General features: G+C 48.3%; 2 protein-coding genes across 5 annotated transcripts in view; both read left to right on the top strand.

Annotated features, from left to right (window-relative positions):
- LOC141083474 (hepatitis A virus cellular receptor 2 homolog) overlaps positions 1-20,701 on the top strand; it is a 35,673-nt gene that overhangs the window by 8,161 nt on the left and 6,811 nt on the right. For all 4 annotated transcript variants that reach the window (XM_073567753.1, XM_073567754.1, XM_073567755.1 and 1 more), the window contains exons 2-4: positions 13,116-13,451; positions 13,817-13,867; positions 14,294-14,370. In XM_073567753.1, coding sequence (XP_073423854.1) covers positions 13,116-13,451; positions 13,817-13,867; positions 14,294-14,370 — 464 coding nt within the window. The remainder of the gene's footprint in view (positions 1-13,115; positions 13,452-13,816; positions 13,868-14,293; positions 14,371-20,701) is intronic.
- LOC141083471 (E3 ubiquitin/ISG15 ligase TRIM25-like) lies at positions 4,255-7,761 on the top strand. The gene has a single exon (XM_073567750.1). It carries the CDS (start codon positions 4,430-4,432, stop codon positions 5,894-5,896), a length of 1,467 nt encoding a protein of 488 aa, XP_073423851.1. The 5' UTR covers positions 4,255-4,429; the 3' UTR covers positions 5,897-7,761.

The raw sequence follows: 20,701 nt of genomic DNA, 5'->3' as shown, positions 1-20,701 counted from the left end.
GCTGGAAAGGATGGTCCCTTATCTAAATAGATATGGGGACAGGGAGAAGGCGGCTTTGCTGTACGCGGGTTTTAAGGACGGTTTTGTTATCCCTCACCCCCCTTTTGCTATTCCGCGGGTTTTAAAAAATTTGTGTTCGGCCTTGTTACATGGTTCAGTGGTTTCAGAAAAGCTAGAAAAGGAGGTTTCGTTGAGCCGTATGGCTGGCCCCTTTGTTTCTCCCCCTTTTTCGGATTTGGTTGTTTCTCCTCTGGGAGCGGTTCTGAAGAAAGAGCCGAATAAGTTTCGGCTTATTCAACATTTGTCGTACCCTCGCGGGGGTTCTGTTAACGACGGTATTGATCCTGCAATGTGTTCGGTGGTTTACTCCTCTTTTAATGAAGCAGCGCGGTGGGTGCGGAAATGTGGTCGGGGTGCTTTAATGGCTAAAACGGACGTGGAATCCGCTTTTCGTTTGCTCCCGGTTCACCCCGATAGCATGAAGTTGCTAGGTTGCTATTGGGAAGGCATGTTTTTTGTGGACAGGTGTCTACCCATGGGATGTTCGCTGTCTTGTGCGTATTTTGAAGCCTTCAGTTCCTTTTTGGAGTGGGTCGTACGGGAGGTTTCCGGTTTTGATTCGGTCGTTCATTACTTGGATGATTTTTTGTGTGTGGGCCCGGCGGATTCCGCGTGTTGCGAGAGAATTTTACAGGCCATTGAGTGGGTGGCGGAGCGTTTTGGAGTTCCACTCGCGCCTGGGAAAACCGAAGGCCCCTGTACGTGTTTGCGTTTTTTGGGAATTGTCATTGATACAGTGAATTGGGAGTTCCGGCTGCCAGAGGATAAGTTAGCTGATTTGCGGGCGGAGGTAGTTCGAGCACGCAGGGTCAAGAAGTTGTCGCTGCGTGATCTCCAGTCGTTGCTGGGAAAGCTCAATTTTGCCTGTCGCGTCATGCCAACATGGGCGTGTTTTTTCACGTCGTCTCGCCAGTGCGACCGCAGGTGTTCGAGTCCCTCATCATTTCATCAGGTTGTCAGCGGAACTCAGGGCCGAATTGGCGATTTGGGAGTCTTTCTTGGAGAGGTACAATGGCCGTTCGTTGGTGATGGAAGAGGTGGTCAGCAGTGACGTGTTGGAGTTGTTCACGGATACGGCTGGTGGTGTTGGTTTTGGGGCTTACTTTCGGGGGGCAGTGGTGCGCGTCCCGATGGCCCAAGGAATGGATTGCGGACGGCTTGGTGCGCAATATCACTTTGCTGGAGATCTTTCCGATTCTCGTAGCCGTCGATTTGTGGGGACGGGAGTTGCGGGATCGGCAGGTGCGTTTTAATTGCGATAACATGGGCGTTGTGTGCGCGATCAGTGGCCTTACTGCATCGTCTCCCCCCGTCGTTCGGGTGTTACAGCGGTTAGTTCTCCTTTGTTTGGACCTTAATGCACATGTGACCGCGACACATGTTCCAGGTGTTAAGAACAATATCGCTGACTCTCTCTCGTTTACAGTGGGATCGTTTTCGCTCTTTGGCGCCAGAGGCAGAGGTCATGGGTTTAGCTTGTCCGGAGGAGCTGTGGATAGTGGCCTGCGGGCTGCGGAATCGCTGATCGAGTCGTCTTTGGCTCCAAAAACCTGGGAGGCTTACCGGGCTGTATGGTGCAAGTGGGAGAAACAGTTAGCGGCCGGCGTAGCAGTCGGGCCCGGCTTGGATCAGGAGGGAGTTTTGTTGTCTTGGTTGGGGCGGGGGCCTCCGAGGGTTGGTTGGGTGCAAAAGCCATGCGTGTTTTGGCGGGGTTGTCTTTTGGTTTTCGCTTGCGTGGTTGCCGCGATTGGACGAAAACATTTTTGGTGAAACAGGCGGCTAAAGGGTTTCGTCGGTCGAAAAGCGGGGGCGATTTGCGGCGTCCAATATCTTTTGAGGTGCTTGAACGGTTGGGCGGCATTTTGGAGACGGTGTGTTCTTCACGCTTTGAGGATTTGTTATTTCGCCTAGCCTTTTCGTTGGCATTTTTTTGCGCATTAAGGGTAGGGGAACTAGTGCCGGGGAACAAGCAGTCAGCTGGGGGTATATTGGCCAGGGACGTTGTGTTTACCGCTCAGGGCATTGAGTTTTGGTTGCGACGGTCTAAGACGGATCAGGTGGGAAAAGGTCGTCGAGTGGTGTTGGGCCGTGTGCCCGGGTCTTTGATGTGTCCCGCTCAGTGTTTGCGGAGGTTTTGGGAGCTGGGTCCTAGTTTGAGTGGTCCCCTTTTGTGTCACGTGAATGGCTCTAGTTTGTCGAGATACCAATTTGGCGCTGTTCTCAAGAGGTCCATCCGATCGTTGGGTTTGGACGAATCCCGTTTCGCTTCTCATTCGTTCAGGATAGGGGCGGCATCAGAAGATGCGGTTGGGGGTTTGGATGCGGCTTCGATTCGGCGCATTGGTGGTTGGGCGTCCAATCGTTACCGTAGTTACGTTAGGGCGGTGGGTGGTGACTGGTGAGGCAGAGGGTGGCATTCACGCTAATTGATTTTGGGTTTTGATGTTGGCATCGCCTTCTTTATTTCAGGTGTCGAGCTGTTGCTGGTGTGGATTTTTGGTCATTCCTTCGTCTACTGGGGAGCGTTGCGGGCGGATGTCCGGATCGAAGGCAGACAGCTCGGTTTTTCCAGGAACACGGCCTTGTTGCGTTGGTGTGGTTTTAGGGGGATGGAGTGGAAACGTGTCTTGCCGGAAATACACGAGTGCGTTCGGTTGGACCGCGCTCCGGACATCCTGGTGTTACATGTTGGGGGTAACGACTTGGCGGTTCGACCTTTTCGGGAGTTGATAAGGGACATCAAGCAGGACTGCCTGCGTTTGTGGTTATTGTACCGAGGGGTCACTATCGTTTGGTCCGATATTGTTCCTCGGAGGCGATGGCATTCCATGAGGTCTCTCACCAAGGTGAACAAGGCCAGGGTAAAAGTGAACAGGGCTGTGTCTTCTTTTGTTATCAGGAATGGAGGGGTGGCGGTGCGACACTTTGATTTGGAAAAAGGTGAGGGTGATTTCTGGCTGGCCGATGGGGTTCATTTGAATTCGGTTGGTTCTGACATTTGGGCTCTCGGCCTCCAGGAGGGTATTGAGCGGGCCCTGGCATGGCATGTTCGGGGGGTCTCGGGCCATTGAGGTGTTCAAGGGCCCTCGTCGTGGCAGTTTTGAGTGGGGGGAGTCCTTGAAGTTGGTAAAAAATTGGGTTTGGAGACTCAGTGTCTAGGGTCTCCTTCGTTAAACAGGTATCTTGGGGGTGATCTGGTGAAAGGTGGTGGGGGAGTTTCCGGCCGAAGTGGCGGATCCCCGAGTAGCTTAGTGGACAAGATATAACGGTGTTGGTGCTCCCGAGCCAGTGGGGTATCGGCTGGGAGCAATAATGATGGGTTTTGTCCACAGCAATTTTTGGGGTTTATTCACCAAGATCTTGGGGCTTCAAGGACACCTTCTCAGGTTCATGCTATTTTAAATGTGATTTATGATTCACTGTTTATTGTTTGGTGTTTATAATAAAGGCTGCTGTGGCCATAACATCCCAAAGAAATTCCAAGTCTCCATGTTCTGTGGTGGGGTTTACTGGAGGTGATGCGGTGGGAGGTTTGGTGATGGGGCAGGTTTTGTTCCCACTCCTCTCTGGTGGCAACTCGACACTACCAACGTCATGACATCACACACTTTTTTTTGTTAAATAACATATCTTTATTTAGCTTACAAAAACACATGAAAAACCGCATCAAAAACGCACCTTTGTTTTCTACCTAGAGATGCGGATTCTGTGCAGAAAAATCCGCACTGGAATCCGCAACGTGTGCACATACCTTTCCAGCTTTCAGCACTATAAAGGTATGTGCATGGTACATATTCCTTATTTTTTTAAAAAGAGTGTCTGTGTTTGTGCATGCTCCTGTGTGTGTGTGCTCATGATGCTTGCAATGTGTTACAATAAGATGCTTCAGCTTGAAGATAGAGCAGGGAGAGGAGGGGGGGTTTGGGTGTGTTTTGCAGTGGGTGTGCTAGGTGCTGGGTTACAGGCCAGTGCAATGCATCATGGAACTTGTAGTATTAGAGCATAGTAAGTCAGGAGAAAGGAAGTTGTCGATTAACCCCATGGGAGCTGGAGCCAGCACTGAGGATGTGCTGCTAGAGGATGATAAAAGGTAATATTTCTAAAATAAACACAGTGGATGTTTTGAGTGGCACATAATAGCAAGATGTATGAAAAAAAAAAAAAAAAGTTATAGTACTGGACAACTTCTTTAACACATAGAATCTTCTTACTAAACCAAACCTTCATATGGCTATATAGATGGAGAATTAAAAAGTTATCGCTTTAGGAAAGAAGAAATAAAGGGTTAAGTGACTGGGTGTAACTACAACTTTGTCCTCTGTCCAGCATTAGACACTTCCAGTTTCGTTTCTTCCTTCTTCTGTCAGCCATGGCGTCTGCTGATCTGAGAGACGAGCTGCTCTGCTCCATCTGTTTATCTACATTTATGGACCCTGTAACGCTGAGATGTGGACACAACTTCTGCCGGGTCTGTATTGGTCGTGTGCTGGATACACAGGACGGGTCTGGAGTTTATTCCTGTCCTGACTGCAGAAAAAGATTTCGGGTGCGGCCGGCACTGATAAGGAACGTAAATCTCCATAATGTCGCAGAACGTTTCCTGATTACTCAGCAAGAACAAGAGGAGATCACTGGGATCTGCTGCACTTACTGTGTGGACTCTCCGGTGCCTGCTGTTAGATCCTGTCTACACTGTGAGGCTTCTCTGTGTGATAAACACCTGAGAGCTCACAGCAAATCAGCAGAACACGTCTTATCTGATCCCAGCACTTCTCTGGAGAAAAGGAAATGTTCTGTCCATAAGGAACTTATAAAGTATTATTGTACTCAGGATGCCATCTGTATCTGTGTGTCCTGCAGTCTGGCCGGAGAACATCGAGGACATCGGGTGGAGATGCTGGATGAGGCCTCAAAGAAGAAGAAGGAGAAACTGAGAAATGTTCTCCAGAAACTGATCACAAAGAGAAAGGAGACTGAGGAAAGAGTCCGGAGTCTGGAGGAACGCAGGAGAAAAGCTCAAGAAAAAGCAGCTGGAGAAGCCGAGAGAGTCACTGCCCTGTGTACAGACATCAGGAGACGGGTGGACGACCTGGAGAAGAAGGTCCTGAGTGAGATCTCCAGGCAGGAAAAGGAAGAGTCACTGCCACTGTCTGCTCTGATCCATCAGCTGGAAATAAAGAAGGACGAGCTGTCCAGGAAGATGAGACACATTGAGGAGCTGTGTAACATGACGGATCCACTGACTGTCCTACAGGAACCAGACACCGGTGACTTGTGTGATCCTGAGGAGGAGGGAGGTGATGAGGACACAGGGGGACATGATAACCGGCCCCATGATGGAGATGACCTGGATGTGGCTGTGATCTCACACACATTACACACATTATGTGAGGTAATATCAGGTATAAGGAGCGGGATCTATGTGGAGGATCCTGCAGACATATTACTGGATGTAACCACAGCTGCTAATAATCTCCTTATATCAGACGACCTGAAAACTGCGACCTGGACACGAGAGGAGCAGAATCGTCCAGAAACAGCAGAGAGATTCCAGTATAGTCAGGTGATGAGCAGGAGGGGATTTACCTCAGGACGACATTACTGGGATGTGGAGAGTAGAGCAGGGTGGTGGATGGTGGGGATGTGTTACCCCAGTATAGACAGGAGGGGAGATCAGTCACTGATTGGACAAAATAACAAGTCCTGGGGTTTGTGGAGATATAATAATCAGTGTTCAGTGAGACATGACAGGAAAGTGATCCGGTTACCTGACAAGATCTCCAGTGATAGTCAGGATATGTCTGGATTATGGGGCCGGGCAGTTGTCCTTTTATGAGCTGTGTGACCCCATCAGACACTTACACACCTTCACTGCCACCTTCTCCGAGCCCCTTCATGCTGCATTACGTGTAGTTACAATACATTCTGCTGATGCCTGGATTAGAATCTGCAGCTGAAAAATAGTAATTGCTGTAAGATATTTGCCCTGAGACCGGTGACATCACAGGGAGGGGAATCTGATTGGCTGAACAGTTGATATAACAGGTCATGTGATCTGTGGACCCCATTATGGACGACCCCCCAGGATCATTACTGTTATTAGTTTTAGAGGAGGTTCACAAAACCGTATAAAAAATCTTGTGCTCCATGCAGAATTCGTTTTTTAACAGCAATTATTAACCATTTACAGTTTCCTGTGTTACAGAATTACAATGTACCCGTACAAATCAGATCCTATACCTTGGCACTGTATGGGAGCACATTTTATTTTTTTCCGCTCCCATAGACTTGAATGAATGAGTCTCATCCGATTTACATAAGAAACTCGCGCACGCTGTGATTTTTTTCACCTGCCGACATTGTTCCTGGCGCCGTCTGTTCTTTTTCACCAATATCACTCATAGCAAAAAGACCGTCTGGAGAACAACCCTCAGGGCTCCTGCACACGACCTTATATTTCACCCGACCACACTTGGGCCAATGTTGTTCCATGGCGCAGAGACTCCCCCGTTCATGTCTTTGGGTGTGCAAGAAAAAAATCACACGTCACAATATAGCGTCCAATCTTTACGGGTACATTACAATTCTGTAACAGGAAACTAAATGGTTAATAGCTGCTGCTGTTGAAAACTAATTATACACGGATGATAAGTGAGAAAATAATCGTTCTAGTTTTCTGGATGAAACTGACGATTTTTTATACTCTGGTGTGAACCTCCCCTTAGGCCACGTTCACACAATCAGTATTTGGTCAGTATTTTCCATCAGTATTTATAAACCAAAACCAGGAGTGGGTGATAATACAGAAGTGGTGACGGGTTTCTATTAGACTTTTCCTCTGATTGTTCCTCTCCTGGTTTTGGTCACAAATACTGAGGTAAAAAACCTCACCGAATACTCTACGTGTGAACGTGACCTGAAAATAAATTGCTTGGTGTCTCCCTTTTTAGAGATCTACTTTACTTCTTGTTCTCTACATGATGTAGTTTTATAGCTGCCATTTTCGGGTCTATACAATATTGTGATCACTTTTGATTGATTTTTTTTCAGGGAATTGTGGTGACAGAAAAAAACAAATTCTGGAGTTTTGATTTCTTTCCTTTTTGGCTTCATGATGTTCACCGTACGGGTGAAATAATTTTATATTTTCAACAGGTTGAATTTTTGTGGACGCGGGAATACGAAATATTTTATGTTTTAAATTGTCATTGTTTGTAACTGGGAAGATACAATATGTTAATTGTTTTTTATTTTTGTTCCTATTTTTTATATCTTTTGTTTAGTTTTTCCTTCTTTTTCAGTCTTGCAGTCGTTTGCTCGCTTGTACTATATACGGTATAATCTCAGGATTGCTGTATACCGTCACTGGCAGTTTCCTATGACGCTCATCACAGTCTGGGCCTTACAATAGGACCGAGGGTGCAGAGACGCGGCCTATACATATCGCACCTAGTGAGGAATAGATAAAGTGTAACAGGAGAATGTATAACTGCTCATCATACAATAATCTGTGTGACAGCCTTATTCCACCTTTCTGTCTCACAGGACAAGGGTTGTCGTTATGTCCCGTGTTGGTCACTTCTGGGATATTTCTGGTTTTCTTTCATTTTGGAGATTGTGTTTTTCCTGTAATCCTCACACTGTATTATATCTAATGTAACCGCTCGGTATAATAAACTGTCCTCCCCTCCTGTAATATTACTACTCTGTCACGTGTCTCCTTGTGATATAGTGGGGGCTGGAGGCGTAGATGTAGGGGGCTCACGGGCAGCCATCGCACCAGGGCCAGAAGAAGAAGAGACGATCCGGACTCATGGAAGAGTCAGCAAATCCCATCCGCCCCCGATCTTGCCTGAAACTTCCCGGAAACTGGCGATTCCTAAAGGATTTCATTATTCAGGAGGCCGGGAACAGGTCGCGTCTCCTGACTTTACAGTTCTCTCTATTACGATCATCTCTTATTGGCCACTGCCCACTATGGAGGCCATAGTACAATGATATGGTAATGATATTATGGCAGGTGCTCCACCCTCCCCCGATATTATAATGGCGGCCTATCCTAAGGATATGTGATCATTATAAAAGTAGTGGACAACTCTTTATACCCAACGTTTCTTTCTATAAATCCGCACATGCTCTATTCATGGCGTTTGTCTCCCACTGACGTCAATGGAAAACAACATGTACAGAACCGCAATGATATTTATCAGAAAACTGTTTAGTGGCCATTATAGAGGTATTCTCATCTTACACATGATGGCGTTGTCACGGTCAGGGCTGAGGTGGTCACACATGTAATTCTCTCTAGTGACTTCTATGGGAGCTCTGGATACAGATGATTACACTTGCTGGGCTCCCATAGAAGTCACCAGGGAGTGGCAAATTCACACTCATCTCTCCACTGAGACACACAGGGCCGCCATCAGGGTAATACTACCCTTACTGGTGTATGGAACCCGTGAGCTCGGGGGGGGCCCGACGTCACAGTTTTCATGCAGGAGCCGCGTGTGGAGGGAGCAGCAGGAGGAGCATCATTGTGACAGACAGCTGGGAGAAGCCGCCAGTGCTGAGCCACAGGAAGGCGGGACTCCACCATCCAATCCCCGCTGAGCGAGGGCTCCGTGCAGTATTCTCCCCAGTCACAGTCAGTGTGTCACTGAACAGGAGCAGCGCAGCCCCCGCCAGGTGAGTGTCTGAGCCTGTGCTGGTGGATGGTGTCCTGACAGGCTCCAGTCCACACGTGCAGCAGATGCATCGCCATTTAGTTGGCTGGTGTGCTCAGTGACAGCGTCAGCCATGCTATCAGCACAGCAGCCGACTCACCGAGGACGCTGCTATGTCCTGACCGCTGTCAGTCTGTATCAGCTATAGATCCTGAGAAGAGCACAGCTCGGTCTGTGCCAGTGACCCCCCACCTCCTGCAGAGAAGTATAAGGCTGCTGAGCCCAATCTGCCCCCTGACAGGACACAGCAGCCCCCTCTCAGGATTCCCACAAGTGTCATTTACTCTCCAAACTGCTCTGATAAACTCCAGTCTTCAGAATTGAGCTGCCGTGTCCTGTCAGGGGGCACAGCAGCCTCATCCTTCTCTGCAGGGGGTCCCCAGGATGCTGCTCATCAGGATATATAGCTGACGAATAGGCTCACCTTCCAGAGATGTCTGTCCTCAGTGCCAGACATATGAAAGCACGTATAGAGTTGCTAAAAAATACGTGAAGGACTCCCAGACTATGAGAAATAAGATTCTCTGGTCTGATGAGACGTACATAGAACTTTTTGGTGATAATTCTAGGCGGTATGTGTGGAGAAAACCAGGCACTGCTCATCACCTGCCCAATACAATCCCAACAGTGAAACATAGTGGTGGTAGCATCATGCTATGGGGGTGTTTTTCAGCTGTAGGGACAGGACAACTGGTTGTAATTGAAGGAAACATGAATGCGGCCAAGTACAGAGGTATCCTGGATGAAAACCTCTTCCAGAGTGATCTGGACCTCAGACTTGGCCAAAGGTTCAGCATCCAACAAGACAATGACCCTAAGCACACAGCTAAAATAACAAAGGATTGGTTTCAGAACAACTCTGTGACCATTCCTGACTGGCCCAGACAGAGCCCTGACCGAAACCCAACTGAGCATCTCTGGAGAGACCTGAAAACGGCTGTCCACCAACGTTCACCATCCAACCTGACGGAACCGGAGAGGATCTGCAAGGAAGAATGGCAGAGGATCCCCAAATCCAGGGGTGAAAAACATGTGGCATCATTCCTGACAAGACTCATGGCTGTACTAGCTCAAAAGGTGCGTCTACTCAATACTGAGCAAAGGGTCTGAATACTTATGACCATGTGATATTTCAGTTTTTCTTTTTTAATAAATTTGCAAAAATTTCTACATTTCTGTCTTTTTCCAGTCAAGATGGGGTGCAGAGTGTACATTAATGAGAAAAAAATGAACTTTTTTGAATTTACCAAATGGCTGCAATGAAACAAAGAGTGAAAAATCTAAAGGGGTCTGAATCCTTTCCGTACCCAGTGTATGTATAGTGTACACATATCACAAACACAGTATACTGTATGTAGAAGTATACAAAAATTTGACAGTATTGCAAAAAAAGTAACTGAGGCCAGACTCCAGTTTGAAAGGCTTATTGAAGAAGATCCGCAGGGAAAATAAAGGGTCTTACGTTGCTCACACGAGGGTAGAACACGGCCGAGTACTATGTGATGGTTTATCAGATAGCACACGGCCCAATGTTATACTATGGGGAAGTGCAGATCTGTGATTTTTTTCCACAGACCGAATTGGTTTGTGGAAAAATAGTCTGCAGTATGTTGTGACTTGAGTGACTCCGAAATTTGGATCACACACAACCACTCAAGTCTATGTTTGTGGGTGAAATATCGGACTGCACTCAGCTGTCATCTGAATGCAGTCCGTCATCCACAGTCTCAGACAATGGAGAAGATGGAGAAGTTAAGCTCTCTGTCTTCTCAATATGCTCCGATTCTTTCATCTAAGAGAATCAGATCACACTAAGATGACACCGGGATGAGAGTTTGAGCCAAGTGTCAGTAGCGTAATTGAGCCGATTCTCTCGCTTGAGAAAATTATCACCAGGGCCGCCATCAGGGCATTACTCCCCTGACTGGCATATGGGGCCCGCTGAGCAGAGAGGCCCGCATCTGGCCCCCTCTCTTCTGCTCACTGAACCCCAGCGGCAGGATTCTGCCAAGGCACTAACTGAACCTGCATCCAAGACGCAGGTTCAGTTTAACTCTATTGCCCTGTGGCATGGTGCAGGATGGAGACAGATGGTGCCGGATCATGGGGCAGGATGGAGACAGATGGGACAGATGGGGTAGGAACATGGGACAGGATAGAGTCAGATGGGGCAGGATGGAGACAGATGGGGCAGGATCATGGGGCAAGATGGAGACTGATGGGACAGGATGGAGACAGATGAGTCAGGAACATAGGGCAGGATGGAGACAGATGGGGCAGGATGGAGACAGATGGGCAGGATGGAGACACATGGTGCAGGATGGAGACATGGTACAGGATCATGGGGCAGGATGGAGACAGGGAGGGATGGAGACAGATGGGGCAGGAACATGGGGAAGGATGGAGACATGGTGCAAAACATGGGGTAGGATGGAGATATGGTGCAGGATGCAGACTTGTGGTGCAGGATCATGGGCAGGATGGATACGATGGAGACAGATGGGGCAGGATCATGGGACAGATGGGGCAGGATCCTGGGACAGATGGGGCTGGATGGAATCAGATGGGGCAGGATGGAGAGAATGGATACTCGAGAGGGCAGGATGGGAGAACATATGGATGGAGCCAGGAATGAGACACAAGGGGGCAAGGATGAGGGAGATTATTACTCTTGGGGCTAATTAACCCCTTAACGACCGCCGATACGCCTTTTAACAGCTGTAGTTAAGGGTACCTAAACCACAGCGCCCCCCAGAGTCAGATTTTCTCCTGGGTTTCTGCTGCGGGGGGTAGCCAAGACCCCAGAAAACATGATTTGGGTCAGTTTTTACCGACCCTGGTTTTGCGATCGTCGTTATTAACCGTATATCACATTAGAGGAGAGAGAAGTAGGGTCCCTGATCCCCCCGGTACCTCCCGGTGCTCCTTGGCCCTCCTGTTTCCCTCCATGGGCACCGCCATCTTCCGTGAAGAAAGTGGCGGGCGCATGCGCAGTGCACCCACCAAGATCGGCGGGCACCCGGCAACAATAGGAAGATTTTTCCTATTGGTTCATTTTGGTCACTGTGATAGACCCTATCACAGTGATCAAAATAAAAAAATAGTAAATAACCCCCCCTTTATCAACCCTTAGTTGGGAAAAATAATGAAATAAAGAAAATATATTTATTTTTCATTTTCCTATTAGGGTTAGAGTTAGGCTAAAGTGGGTTGGGCTAAAGTTAGGGTTAGAATTAGGGTTAGGGTTGGAATTAGGGTTAGGGTTAGGGTTGGAATTAGGGTTACGGTTGGGATTGGGGTTAGGGTTGGGATTAGGGTAAGGGTTGGGTTTAGGGTTAGGGTTGGGATTAGGGATACGGGTGTGTTGGGGTTAGGTTTGTGGTTAGAGTTATGGTTAGGGTTGGGATTAGGGGAGTGTTGTTGTTAGGGTTGTGGTTAGGGTTAGGGTTGGGAATAGGGTTGGGAGTGTGTTGGGGTTAGGTATGTGGTTAGAGATATGGTCAGGGTTGGGATTAGGGTTAGGGGTGTGTTGGGGTTAGGGGTGTGTTGGGGTTAGGGTTGGAGTTAGAATTGAGGGGTTTCCACTATTTAGGCACATCAGGGGGTCTCCAAATGCAACATGGCACCACCATTGATTCCAGCCAATTTTGCGTTCAAAAAGTCAAACGGTGCACCCTCATTTCCGAGTCCCGACGTGCGCCCAAACGGTGGTTTACAACAACTTTTGTGGTCTGATTTCTGCTGTTATCCTTGTGAAAATAAAAAATTGGCTATAAAAATCCTTTTTGTCTGCATTTCAAAACGGCGCTCCTTCCCTTCCGAGCTCTGCCATGTGCCCAAACAGTGGTTCCACCCAACATATGGGGTGGAACCATAATATCTATATTATTATTATCTATCTATCTATCATCTAATATCTATCTATCATCTATTATCTATCTATTTTCTATCTATTATCTATGATCTATCTATCTATCATCTATCTATCATCTATCTATCCATCTATCTATCATCTATCTATATATCTATCTATCATCTATCTGTTAATCTCCCTATGCCATATTAGACTTCTCCCCTGTAATTGAGACATCTGATGTCACTCTTTCTTGATGATACCGCTCGTTGCTCAGTACGGTCAGTGATGGGCCTCGGACACATTTCTATAGAGAGCGTTATAGCAGCACTGGATGATACTGGTGACTGGTCAGGGGCCTCCTCCCTACAGGTTCCCTATAATTATTTACTGACCGTCTTAACACTCCTTTTTTTGATCATTGGAGATAAATTATTCCTATTTTGGCCTTCATTTTATATCATCTTCTCGATTTTCAGGTCCGGTGGCGCCGGCCGCACTGGTGGTGACCGTATCACTGAATGGCACCACTGTATTACCCTGCACATATACCGGCGAGACAACCACAATGTGCTGGGGACGAGGCAGATGTCCAAACTCTTGGTGCAATAACGAGATTATCAGGACTGATGGCCGAAGAGTGACTGGGAGGAAATCTGACCGATATCAGCTGCTGGGGAACATTAGTCAGGGGGACGTGTCCCTGACCATCACCGGGGCCACTAAAGAAGATGAAGGAACCTACTGCTGCCGTGTGGAGATCCCTGGACTATTCAATGACAAGAAAATAGAGAGAACAGTGAAGATTCGTCAGGGTGAGGAGACAGCTGCGATCCCGGCTGTCCTGTCTGTATACTCTCTTTTGCTTCCTCCCCTGCCCAGGTGATATCGTATGCTCAGACCATGTTCCTATATGGTCAGACACTGCCATTACACAGCACACAGCAGGGGCACATTTATAAGATTATTTCTGCACAGGAACATTTTTGTTAAACATATCCAATTGTGGATCTTATTATTATTCCAAGATCTATTGATTAGAATGAGCTTTTGATTGTTGGATAAACCCCTTTAATTGTGCTCATTAATGGGACCCATTGGAAATCCTATTCTCTTCATGGGTCTTTTTTCACAAGGGAGTCACATACTTTTACTAACTTATCACTATTTTTTATTTCAGCAGCTCCAAAGCCTCCAGAACCTACTCACAAGACTGTTCCCACTACTCATGGTAAGTCTGAGATGCCTACTGATGACGTGGGCACGTGCACATTGGCTTAGGCCTAACTATCATGTTTCCAAGGCTCAGAATCTACTGTGTTTCCTAGTCTGTTTTACCATTGACTGCTATGGGGCTGAGCATTTTTACTATTTATTTATTATAACACTGCAATTACCTACAGTCACCACTAGGTGGAGCTCATCACTGTTCTATAGCGCTCAACACTAGGTGTATGCATCCACGTGTAGTGAGCTCCCTCTAGTGGTGACTGCATGTGGTTAAAATTCTATCATCAAGTCAGAAAACTGTCTCCCCAACACAGGTAGATTATTATATTATTCCACAAATAATTTTGGATATAAAACAAAATAGTATTGACTACAGATATAGTTCATAACTTTGAGTGTATATTTTAAAGCTTTCTTTTATCCACAGACCATGAATCTCTTTATGTTACCCCGAAGGCAACCTCTGCTGACCCAACTCCTTCCATCGTGAAGCGAGTGAGCCAGGTAGACTTTAATTAATAAAATGTAAGAGGTAACATGACATGTGAGTGCAGTAAATAGAAGGCACATGGTACTAGGTGCAGAACTGCTCACAAACCAGCATTTTCCTGCAGTCACCACAAGGGGGAGCGCTTCCTAGTCATAACTGTATAAACCTATGTGCAGTGAGCTCCCCCTAGTGGTGGCATTTGAAATTATACGTATGAAAAAACTCATTTATGACCAGATGTCGGCATCTAGGAGCTGCCAGGATTAGAGTTGAGCGACTTTTGGTTTTTTAGGGTCGCGTTTCGTTTCGTGAAAAGTCGGGTCGAGCAAGATCGTCCGATTATAGGGAAAAGTCGGGGTCGTCCCGAAACACGAAACCCAATGTAAGTCAATGGGGAATAAAAGTCGGCAGTGAGAGGAGGACAGGAAACACACCTACAGTGCCCATTTGAATGCCAAAAGCATCAATTCTTCTTACTTAAGCTTGTCAACCTTAATTAACTTCATAATACAAGTTACGCACTGAAAAATGGGGGTTATTTGGCTAAAGTTGTGGGGGGGGGGCTGGCTCCAGGTTTTCATGTGTCCTGGGCGAAAGAGCGCCCCTTTAACACATACCACAACTCATCATGCTCCGATACGGCAGAGAAATAGCGGTATAGTACAATGAAAAATACTTCACTTTTTACATCTCATGACGAGGCCCATCTATTTCTCCATACAGAATCATTGGTCCCATATAATGTTTGAAACAGTATATGATGAGCTCCACATAATGCTACAGTATATGTTGGTCCCCATGGATGAAGCTCCACTGTCTTATGGGCCCAAATAATGCTCCAACCATAATGGGCCCCATTTCTAATGCTCTAGTGTATAATGGGCCCTGTAAATGCTGCTCCAGTGTCTGATGTCCACCTTTGGAATGTTCCAGTGTATGGTGGGCCCCATCTATCATTCTCCAGAGTATAGTGCTCCCCAAAAATTGCTGTCCCAACATTGAAAACAATGAAATAAGTCTCCTCGCTAGGGAATCCCTGTACTAGTCTGGACTCCTCGTCGTCCCCATCTTCCATCTCACTGCACAGTATTTCAACCTTGCAAGTGCTGTGATCCTGAGCAAGCAGGGGGGGCCCACTCGTTGGCGACGGCACTGGCACAGGGCCCCTGATAGTACGGTGGTGTGTCTGATGGCGGGTGGGCAGAACCTGCACTTTCATCTGCAGCTTCCTCTTTGTCACCGTGTAAGATGGAACTGTATATGGGAAGGGTAACCTGAGTTTCATCAGGGTCAGATTCAGGCCGTGTAGCGTGCGAGGGGAATGTAGTGGTCTGGGTCAATGTACCAGCAGATTCATCGAGCAGTGGCTGGGCATCAGTGCACTTGTGTCGCCCCCAGGAGTACGGTCGCCACAGTGGCATTACCTTCCTCCTAGGGAGTGTGATGTCATGCTTGGGAGCAACGAAGGATCTCTCTAGCAGGTTAACTGATTGGGCGGCGTTATTCCCACGAGTCATGACCCTCCAAACAGCGTTCATGAAGGCAAATTGTTTGTTTTACATGGGCAGTATGGTTGCAAAGCTGAACCTTAAAGGAATGTCCAGAAGGGCACCACCAGGAGTGGAGCCTACGGTTAAATTCGACTCCACCTGGGAAACCTCAACCATGCCAGCTACAGAACAGATGCACACATTGCAAGCTTAATTCCGTTAACGAACGAGACTCCGTCATGCCCCGCGGTCCGAGTCCGGCTTACTAGAGGGACACGTGAGGCTCTGGAACATGAGATTGGCCAATAACTGGTGTGTCATGCCCTTACATGTCCGAGGCTGCATGTGCGCTACACTGAAAAGGCCAGCGTTTGTCGCTTACAGGTGCAGATAACCCGCTGAACAACGTTAGTGATGGAGATCACTGATTACAATAATTACCCGCGAACAATGATTTCCCAGTAAGTGCAGGTCAACTGCAGTTCCGGAATTAGGCCTAACCGTCATTCCTGAAAAAATGAAAAACTTACGTGTGCAAACCACAGGTGCTGTAGCTTGCTTAACAGCTCGCCAGCCGTTCTCACGCCCAGTATGGATTACACGTGATTGCACAAAGGTTAGAAAGGGTACCATATCCCCAGATAACATGTATGGATAGCGTACACATTCAAAATATATGTCTCAGGAGGCAGGCTCAGACGGTGTTAGGCCCAGTATGGATTGCACGTGATTGCACAAAGGTTAGAAAGGGTACCGTATCCCCGGATAACATGTATGGATAGCGTACACATTCAAAATATATGTCTCAGGAGGCAGGCTCAGACGGTGTTAGGCCCAGTATGGATTGCACGTGATTGCACAAAGGTAAGAAAGGGTACCGTATCCCCGGATAACATGTATGGATAGCGTACACATTCAAAATATGTCTCAGGAGGCAGGCTCAGACGGTGATAGGCCCAGTATGGATTGCACGTGATTGCACAAAGGTTAGAAAGGGTACCGTATCCCCGGATAACATGTATGGATAGCGTACACATTTAAAATATATGTCTCAGGAGGCAGGCTCAGATGGTGTTAGGCCCAGTATGGATTGCACGTGATTGCACAAAGGTTAGAAAGGGTACCGTATCCCCGGATAACATGTATGGATAGCGTACACATTCAAAATATATGTCTCAGGAGGCAGGCTCAGACGGTGTTAGGCCCAGTATGGATTGCACGTGATTGCACAAAGGTTAGAAAGGGTACCGTATCCCCGGATAACATGTATGGATAGCGTACACATTCAAAATATATGTCTCAGGAGGCAGGCTCAGACGGTGTTAGGCCCAGTATGGATTGCACGTGATTGCACAAAGGTTAGAAAGGGTACCGTATCCCCGGATAACATGTATGGATAGCGTACACATTCAAAATATATGTCTCAGGAGGCAGGCTCAGACGGTGTCAGGCACAGTATGGATTTGACGGCCCAGATTACACAGCGGAGGAGCAGGGAGAGGTAAAGATTGCAAATGCTGGGGCCCTGCCCAAGCAAGGGGGGCCCACTCGTGGGCGTTGGTACTGGCACTGGGCCCCTCATAGTACAGCGGTGTGTCTGACGGCGGGTGTGCACCACCACCGTCAGAGACACTTGATTGCACTATGAGGGACCCTGTGCCAGTGCCCGCGCCCAAGAGTCGGCCTACCCACCTGTCCAGGGCAACGGCACTCGCACGGTGTCGTGCGCTAGGTGGTGACCCCGGCCATGGGGGGGGAGGCAGCACAGTTAGGGAGTTTTAGAAAGTGGCATATGTTGATGTTGGACATTCAGCTGATGCAAAAGGCGAAATAGGTCAAGTCCCAGGAAGAGGTGGACCAAAGCAAGCCATTTTTCTGTCACCCTATGTGTCATCAGGGGAAGGTGGGACAAAATCCTTGGAAACCCATGCGTGGTTCATTTTAATGAAGGTTAGATCATCCACATTTTGGGTTGACAGACGGGTCCTTTTTTCTGTCAGGATTGATCCAGCTGCACTGAAGACTCTTTCCGATAGCACACTTGCAGCTGGGCAAGCGAGCTCCTGTAAGGCATATTGGGCCAATTCAGGCCAGGTGTCCAGTTTAGCGGCCCAATAGTCAAAGGGGAATGACCTGTGTGGGAGAACATCGATATGGGAGGAAAAGTAGTTTGTAACCATGGTTGACAACTGCTGTCTCCTGTCACTTTCCATCGATGCAGTATTACCAGTTGTGTGAGCGGTATTTGAAAAATCAGTCCACAACATTGTCATGAAACCCCTGTCTCCAACGCCACTTCTGCTGTGTGCACCACGAACACCTCTGCCAAGCTGCCCCCGGCCCGTACGGCTCGTGTGAGAACCATCACCGCTGCTGTGTGCGGGGAATGCCTCAAGCAACCGATTTACCAGAGTTGCTTGTTTATTAGCCAATATTAGGTCAAGGTTCTCCTGTGGCATGATGTTTTGTAATTTGCCTTTATAGCGTGGATCCAGGATGCTGGCCAACCAGTAGTCGTCATCGTTCATCATTTTGGCAATGCGGGGGTCCCTTTTTAGGATCCGCAAGGCATAATCTGACATGTGGGCCAATGTTCCCGGTGTCAATGATGCACTGCGAGTGCTGGTTGGAGGAGCACTTTCTGGCAAATCCACATCCCTCCAGTCACGCACAAACCCTGTACCAGACCTTGCCACGCCAACATTTTCACTTGCCCCACGAGATGCATCCTCCTCCCCTAAGTAATCATCCCCATCATCCTCCTCCTCCTCCTCTTCTTCCTCCACCTCGTCCAGGAGAGGTCCCTGAGCAGACAATGGCTGAATGTCATCAAGGATTCCCTCCTCCTCTTCCTCCTCATCAACATTGGCTGCAGACGCCTGCTCCTTAAGGTGCGTCAAAGTTTGCATGAGGAGACGCATAAGTGGGATGCTCATGCTTAGGATGGCGTCGTCTGCGCTTACCAGCCGTGTGCATTCCTCAAAACACTGAAGGACTTTACAGAGGTCTTTCAGCTTCGACCACTGCACACCTGTCAACTCCATGTCTGCTCTCAAAGTGCCTGGCCGTGTATCCTCCCACAAATGCATTATGGCCTGCTTCTGCTCGCACAGCCGCTCCACCATGTGCAGGGTGGAGTTCCACCTTGTTGCAATGTCGATAATGAGGCGGTGGTTGGGAAGGTGGAGCAATCGCTGCAGCTTCTGCATACGAACGGAGTGTACAGGCGACCGGCGGATGTGCGCGCACAGTCTTCGCACCTTCTGGAGCAGGGCTGTTAACGCCGGATAATTTTTGAGGAAGCACTGCACCACCAGGTTCAAGGTGTGAGCCAAGCAAGGTATGTGGCTGAGTTTTGAAAGGGCTATGGCTGCCACAAAATTACGGCCGTTATCACTAACTACCTTGCCTGCCTCAAGATGTACACTGCCCAGCCATGACTCAGTTTGTCGCTTCAAGTACTCGGCCAGCACCTCGGCGGTATGTCTGTCGCCCAAACACATCATCTGCAACACAGCCTGCTGACGCTTTCCACTAGCTGCTCGATAGGGGGACACATCGTGTGCAACAGTGGCAGCTGCAGATGGAGTGCTCGTACGACTGCGCTCTGTGGACGAGCTTTCGCTTCTGGAGGAGGAGGAGGAGGGTGGAACGCCTACAGCCAACTGTTTCCTATACCGTGGGCTAGGCAGCACTGTCCCACCACCGCTGTCCCGTGGACCCTGCATCCACCACATTAACCCAGTGCGCAGTGATGGACACGTAACGGCCCTGGCCATGCCGACTGGACCATGCATCAGTAGTGAGGTGCACCTTTCCGCTCACTGACTGCTTGAGTGCATGGACAATGCGGTCTTTCACATGATGGTGGAGGGCTGGGATGGCTTTGCGAGAGAAGAAGTGGCGACTGGGTAGGTCATAGCGTGGTACTGCATAGGCCATGAGTTCGCGGAAAGCTGTGCTTTCCACCAACCGAAAGGGCATCATCTCAAACGAGATTAGTTTGGCAATGTGGGCGTTCAAACCCAGTGTACGCGGATGAGAGACTGAGTACTTTCTTGACCTACTCATAGTATCTGGGAGGGTGAGCTGGACTTGAGAGCTGCATATGGTGGAAGTAGCGGTGGACAGGGCGGACTGAGAGAGGGTTGATGATGGTGATGGAGTTGGTGTTCTTTCTGATGGCCTAGAATCAGTCTTTCGTTGATATAACAGTGGGATTCCCTGACTGCTGTGGCCTTGCAACGACACCTCAACATTTGCTGCTGTGCTAACCGGTGGGCTTACAGTGGGGGAAACAATGTAGCGTTGCTGACTACCTTCGTTGTGATCAGTTGCACATGTGGCACTTGAGGTTTGGTGTTGTGTCCACGCTTGCAAGTGCATGCTGGTTAAATGTCTAAGCATGCAACTGGTATTCAAATTTTTCAGATTTTTCCCTCGGCTAAAGGTCTTTGCGCACTTCTTACAGATAACCTTGGCCTGATCATGAGGATTTTGTTCAAAAAAGTGCCACACTGCACTCTTCCTACTTTGACAGACATTTTGCGGCCTAGCACGCTGTGATCTTTTGACCCTCTGGACAAGCTGTCCAGCAACTCTTTTGATGTTTGGAACCTGTCTTTGGAGTGCTCCGGGCCTGCCAGATAACAGCTGTTGCGATGTCGATGTCTGCTGTGGATGCTCCTCATCTGAGCTATTGGAAGCAGCACCCTCTTCCCCCAATGGATGCCAATCTGGGTCAACAACTGGGTCATCCATCACCTCGTCTTCTATGTCATGTGCACCTTCCTCTGTGTCACCGTGTATGGTGGTATAGTGTGCGGGAAGGGGCACCTGAGTCTCATCAGGGTCA

Source organism: Dendrobates tinctorius, unplaced genomic scaffold (genome assembly GCF_039654945.1).
Source record: "Dendrobates tinctorius isolate UK_male_01 unplaced genomic scaffold, ASM3965494v1 ptg000020l, whole genome shotgun sequence".
NCBI classification, from domain to species: Eukaryota; Metazoa; Chordata; class Amphibia; order Anura; family Dendrobatidae; genus Dendrobates; species Dendrobates tinctorius.
The sequence above is the reverse complement of the archived record's forward strand: the minus strand, read 5'-3'. Positions and strand labels throughout refer to the sequence as shown.

Bases quoted from the DNA above. Each gene is read 5' to 3' on its own strand.
- LOC141083471 (XM_073567750.1), top strand. From the start codon at position 4,430: ATGGCGTCTGCTGATCTGAGAGACGAGCTGCTCTGCTCCATCTGTTTA.